General features: G+C 45.8%; 1 protein-coding gene across 2 annotated transcripts in view; it reads left to right on the top strand.

Annotated features, from left to right (window-relative positions):
• Positions 1–5,151, top strand: part of CCDC180 (coiled-coil domain containing 180) — a 41,477-nt gene extending 36,326 nt beyond the window's left edge. For both annotated transcript variants that reach the window (XM_087879962.1, XM_087879963.1), the window contains 6 exons: positions 492–652; positions 1,086–1,223; positions 2,299–2,410; positions 3,558–3,663; positions 4,014–4,152; positions 4,880–5,151. In XM_087879962.1, the coding sequence (XP_087736088.1) occupies positions 492–652; positions 1,086–1,223; positions 2,299–2,410; positions 3,558–3,663; positions 4,014–4,152; positions 4,880–5,011 (788 nt within the window). In that variant the 3' untranslated portion in view covers positions 5,012–5,151. The remainder of the gene's footprint in view (positions 1–491; positions 653–1,085; positions 1,224–2,298; positions 2,411–3,557; positions 3,664–4,013; positions 4,153–4,879) is intronic.
• Positions 5,152–6,000: the final 849 nt, after the last annotated feature.

Below are 6,000 nucleotides of genomic sequence, written 5' to 3' on the forward strand. Positions count from 1 at the left end.
ATAGATAGATAATGTAGAGATAGATAAAGGCAAGTCGATGGGACACAGTGGCTCAGTGGCTAAGACGCTGAGCTTGTCGATCAAAAGATCGGCAGTTCAGTGGTTCGAATCCCTAGTGCCGTGTAATGGGGTGAGCTCCAGTTCCTTGTCCGGTTTCTGCCAATCTAGCAATTTTAAAGCATGTAAAAAAATGCAAGTAGAAAAAAAATAGGGACCACCTTTGGTGGGAAGGTAACAGTGTTCCGTGCGCCTTTGGCGTTGAGTCATGCCGGCCACATGACCACGGAGGCATCTTTGGACAGCGCTGGCTCTTCGGCTTTGAAACGGAGATGAGCACCGCCCCCTAGAGTTGGGAACGACTAGCACATATGTGCGAGGGGAACCTTTACCTTTGCCTTAAAGGCCAGTCTCAAAATGAAAATTTTAAGTTTCTCAGACTACCAAACCCTGAATTCCACCGAATAAACCTGAACTTTCATGAACTTTTCCAGAGTTCCGGGTCCAGCTGAAGACTTTCGAGGAAGAGCTTCCTCATGTCGTCCGTCTGGCCATCGGCAAAATCTTAAAGGATCACGAACAGTTCCTTGCCGAATCCACAGAACAGATCCGGGGCCACCTGCAGGACCAGCTGAAAAAATGGACTGCTATAAAAGTAAGTTGTTTCAAAGCCACTGAAATATTTGAACCTAGTTCTTTCCTCCTGGTTTAAAATGTTCCTTGGCTACCATCTTTTCCACTACTGGCCACAAGAAGACAGTCTGGTCTAGTGGTGAAGGCACAGGCTAGAAACCAGGAGACAGTGAGTTCTAGTCCCACCTTAAGCAAGAAAGCTGGTTGGGTGACTTTGGGCCAATCACCAGGAAATGGTGAATTCTAGTACGTACGGAAGCCAGCTGGGTGACCTTGTCACCAATCACCAGGAGACGGTGAATTCTAGTCCCGCCTTTGGCATGAAATCCGGCTGGGTGACTTTGGGCCGGTCTGTCTCTCTCAGCCCAATCCACCTCACAGGGTTGTTGTTATTGTTGTTGTGGGAAAAATGTGTCCGATGGCCATCAAAGCGAGCTTTGCCCTTTCAATTCAAGGACAAAAACATGGCCAAATTGCACACCAGTTTGGGACACCCGGACAATATCCCGGTGCTGGAAGCCTTGTGCCAAGAGGAAGAGAAAAGGCAAGTCGAGCAAGTGGAGAGCATCCTGGTCTGCACCAAGAGGCTGGAGGTACCTCGTGCTTTTTTTTTTCTCTCTCTTAGAGCCCCACATTTATCAAGGGTTGCTAGGTAGCACTGAGGACGTTATCAATCGGCTAATGAAACGTCTGCAAGGAAACAACCAAGCTCAGAGAGCTTGAAGGATCCCCACAGTCCCCCTTCTCCTCCTCCTCCTCTCCTTCCTCCTCCACACACCCCATTCCCTTCGAGCACCGATGTCATTACCTAGTTGGGTAATGAAACATCTGCAAGGAAAACAATCAAACTCAGAGAGCAGAAAGACTCCACGGTATCTATCTGTCCATCCGTCCATCCATCCGTCTACGTCTGTCTGTCAATCATCTATATCTATCTATCTATCTATCTATCTATCTATCTATCTATCTATCTATCATCTATTATCTATCTCTTATCTCTTGTCTTATGTATCTATATTTATCTCTGTTTCTATATCTTATGTATCTATCCATATTTATTTATCTCTATCTTTATGTATTTATATTTTTCTCTATTTCTATATCTATCTATCATTCTATCTATCTATCTATCATCTATCTCTTGTCTATCGTTATGTATCTATCTATAACTGTTTCGATATCTTATATATCCATAGTTATTTATCTCTATCTTCGTGTATTTATATTTTGCTCTTTCTATATCTATCTATCTATCTATCTGTCTATCTATCTACCATTCTATCTATCTACCTAACTACCTATCTATCTATCTATCTATCTATCTATCTATCTATCTATCTATCTATCTATCTATCTCGCTGATGATGTTACTCTAGTTTGGGTAATGAAATGCCTGCAAGGAAACAACCAAGCTCAGAGAGCATCAAGGAACCCCACAAAAAGGTGCATTTCTAGGAAGGGTTCAACTCAGTCAAATTTGAACTGAAATCCCCCCCCCGCCGCTCCCCAAGTCAATCACAGCCCCATGAATGAGCAAGGATTCTAATCTTGCATAGAGCCTTTCCCTGAGTCTTATGTAGTCTCCGGAGGCCTAGAGCCCTCCTAGGAACTTGTTCTCTTTGTGTGCCAGCTCCTTCACTCTCCTGATGGTGATCCCCCCCCCCACAGGTGTGCGTCACAGAGTGCGCCCAAAAGTTTGTCTCTACCTTGGCCACTTGCACTGAGATCATCCTGATGGAGCTGGACAACAGCCTCACCATTGATGACGTCCAAGTAGGAAGTAAGTCATCACCAGTTGGCCACCTCCATTTCCGACACACTTGGAGAAGCAAAGCAGATCTGAAAACATCCCTCGTTCCTTTAGCATTGTGGTTCGCCCGCCTGCAGAAAGGAGGGGGGGAGATAATTTATACAGAGAGTCCTCACCTTACGACTGCAATCGAGCCCAAAATTTCTGTTGAAAAGTGAGACCTTTGTTCAGCGAGCTTTGCCCCATTTTACGCCTCTGTTTGTCGTTAAGTGAATCACTGCAGATCTTAACTTAGTCCCGCGGTTGTTAAGTGAACCTGGCTTCCCCATCGACATGGCTTGTCAGGAGGTCGCAAAAGAGGATCATGTGACACACACATCCCCGAGACGCCATAGCCAGTGGCGCTATGCCGTCCTATTTAGCCTCGTTTTTTAAGCTGCGCACATGCGTGCAAGCAAGCCGCGCATGAGAGCAAAGCACGCACTCACATTTTCGGTGTTAGGTGAACCGGTTGTTAATTCATGTGCAGCCCATCTTCTGGCCGCATAAATACAAACCCGTTGCCAAGCATCTGAATTCCGATCCTGTGACACCTCAGGGATAGGTGCAACGGTCGTAAGCGTGAAAAACCATCCCGTCGCTTTCTTTTCAGTGCCGTGGTAACTTTTAATGGTCACTGAATGAATCCTTGCAAGTCGAGGACTCCCTGCAATAACTTAACCGGGCCACGTGAATGGATCACAACAAGGGGATAATCAAAATGACTGTCAGGCCTGGAAGCCATCTTTAGTCTTAGGCCTTCAGACCTGCCACCTTTACTGCTGTGGGAAACTGTGGGTGATATGTAGTCAAAATAACATTCCTTTCTCAGAGAGTCAAGGTCATCTTGCCCTGCACCTGGAGTTGGATGACTGGGAGGCATCTCCAGTTGGGATGGTGCTTTGATTGGACCATGTGATGGACATGTGGGTGCAGGGGGGAAGGGATTTGGGCTTTCCTTTGGGTGGGGAAAATCAGAGAGCTTTCAGATTCGGGTTTCCCCAGATGTGCCAATATGACATCTCTAATAAAATGGAACTTTGAGGAAACTCAAGCCTCGGGAGTTTTCTCTCGTTAACAGTGTTCCTCGGGACGCTGACAATGCCTCTTTCTCACCCGATCTTGTGTTTTTCGCCAGAAACGGAAAAAGTCCGAGAGAAAACCATCACCCTGATCCGTCGTAAAAAAGCCGGCCTCTCCTTAGAAGTGGAAGAACGGAAACTGGTGGCTGAACGAGGCAGCAGGTGACGTATCTCTGTCCTCTTGACGGGGCGCGGATGATTTTACACCCACCTCCGCTTGGGGACGGGCCCAGCCTGGGACCAAGATCTTAGCTGACAAAGCGATGCTTTCTACAAGCGGTCCTCGACTTAACGACCAAAATCGAGCCCCAAATTTCCATTGCTGAGCGAGACCGCCATGAAGCGCATTTTGCCCCATTTTACGGCCTTTGGTGAAGCGAATTATTGCAATTCTTAAGTGCGTGACACGGTTTGTTAAGTGAATCCGGCTTCCCCGCGGACAATTGCGAAAGGTCGCGAGAAGGGGAATCACGTGGTACCCCTTGAGGGGCTGTTTGTTTGCCTTTTTGCAGAACCTGGCCCGGCATCCCACAAACCACCATCCCGAGTCTGCCGAATCAGGTGATCTTTCGAGAAACGGCGTCCGTGACCACAGCCAAAACCACCCTAGGCCACGTCGCTGCGGTGGAAGAGAGAGACGCCGTTTACGCAGTACGTAGTCGGGCTTAAGGCTTCTCCTGGAAGCCACAGAGAATTCGCTGGGAAAGAGAGAGACTCTTTGGGTCCAAAGTTAGCAACTTCGGGATGAGCAAATGTTGTTTTTTTTCCCATCCCTTGTCATAAGTTAGTGACACGATTAAGTGAATTTTACCACATTGGATGAACTTTCTTTTTTTTTCTTTTCTTTTTTTTTAAATTTGATTTATATGCCGCCCTTCTCCGGAGACTCAGGGCGGCTTACAATGTGCTCAGCAATAGCCTTCATCCTTTTGTATATTTATACAAAGTCAGCTTATTGCCCCCACAAACTGGGTCCTCATTTCACCTACCTTAGAAAGGATGGAAGGCTGAGTCAACCTTGAGCCTTGGCGAGATTCGAACCTGCAGTAATTGCAGGCATCTGGTCTTAATAACCAGCTTAATAACAGGGTGCCTTAGACCACTGTACTACCAAGGCTCTTGCCGAAGTGGTTTTCTTGCAGCATTTCATGACCCAACTAGGTAACATCATCAGTGCTAGAAAGGAATGGGGGTTTGCTCTCCGTTTATGTACGGTTTATGTTTAGGTACAGTTACTGTCAGTGCTGGTGAGAATGGGCATAGGTTCCTTGATTAGCCTCTTCTCTTCCCTTTTGTATTTTTTAAAAATCACCTCTTGGTCACTCTAAAAATGCCAAATTACAACCGGATACTGAATTTTCTCCTTCGGCTTACATAGAAATTCAAGGAGACGCTCCAGATGGAATTTGCCAGGATCAAGGAGGAAAACTCCGCTCACCTCATGAAAACCCAACACTGGGCCCATTGGTGGAAGAAATCCGTGCAAAAAATCAAACAGCTCTATTTGTGAACCAGTCTTAATCTCCCAGGATCCACGTTTCCTCGCCCTCTCCCTCCCCCTCCTCCTCATTTGTGCGATATAGACGTATAATTTCCATCTGTAGGAAAAGAAAAATGTTTAGTCTGAAAAAATTAAAAAAAACGCTGCTATTTTTGCATATCTTGGCATCTTCCGAAAGTACGGATGATTGGCGTTTCCCAAATTTATCAATTTTAAGGCCTGTGGACTTCAACTCTCAGAATTCCCCTGCCGGCATCTCGTTAGCAATACGTACTGTAATTATGACACTATCCCATTCTGTATTTTCTAAGTACAGGTAGTCCTCGACTTACGACCACAATTGAGGCCAAAATTTCTGTTGCTAAGGGGGGCAGTTAAGTGAGCTTCGCCCCATCTTACGACCTTTCTTATCACAGCGGTTAAGTGACTCATTGCAGTTAAGTTAGTAACACGATTAAGTGAATTTTACCACATTGGATGAATTTTCTTGCCAAATTTGTTTAAGTGAATCGGTTAAGTTAGTCCCACATTTGTTAAGCGAATCCGGCCGCCCCATTGACTTTGCTTTTCGAAAGGTCTCAAAACGGGACCACGGCACACCACAAATCGTCATAATTATGAGTCAGTTGCCAAGTGTCTGAATGTTTTGATCACGTGACCGCGGGGGATGCTGCAACGGTCGTAAGTGTGAAAAACCTAAATCATTAAGTCACTTTTTTTCAGTGTCATAAATTCTAATTTGTCCACTAAACAAATTGTTGTAAGGCAAGGACCTCCTGTACTTTAGTAATACTCAATTATAAAACAATGCCTATTTCAGGGGTGAAATCCAGCAGGTTCTGACAGGTTCTGGAGAACCGGTAGTGGAAATTTTGAGTAGTTCAGAGAACCGGTAGCGGAAATTTTGAGTAGTTCGGAGAACCGGTAAATGCCACCTCTGGCTGACCCCAGAGTTGGGGAGGGAATGGAGATTTTGCAGTATCCTTCCCCTGGAGTTG

This window comes from Pantherophis guttatus, chromosome 16, assembly GCF_059756535.1.
Source record: "Pantherophis guttatus breed Tessera chromosome 16, ASM5975653v1, whole genome shotgun sequence".
Lineage (NCBI taxonomy): Eukaryota > Metazoa > Chordata > Lepidosauria > Squamata > Colubridae > Pantherophis > Pantherophis guttatus.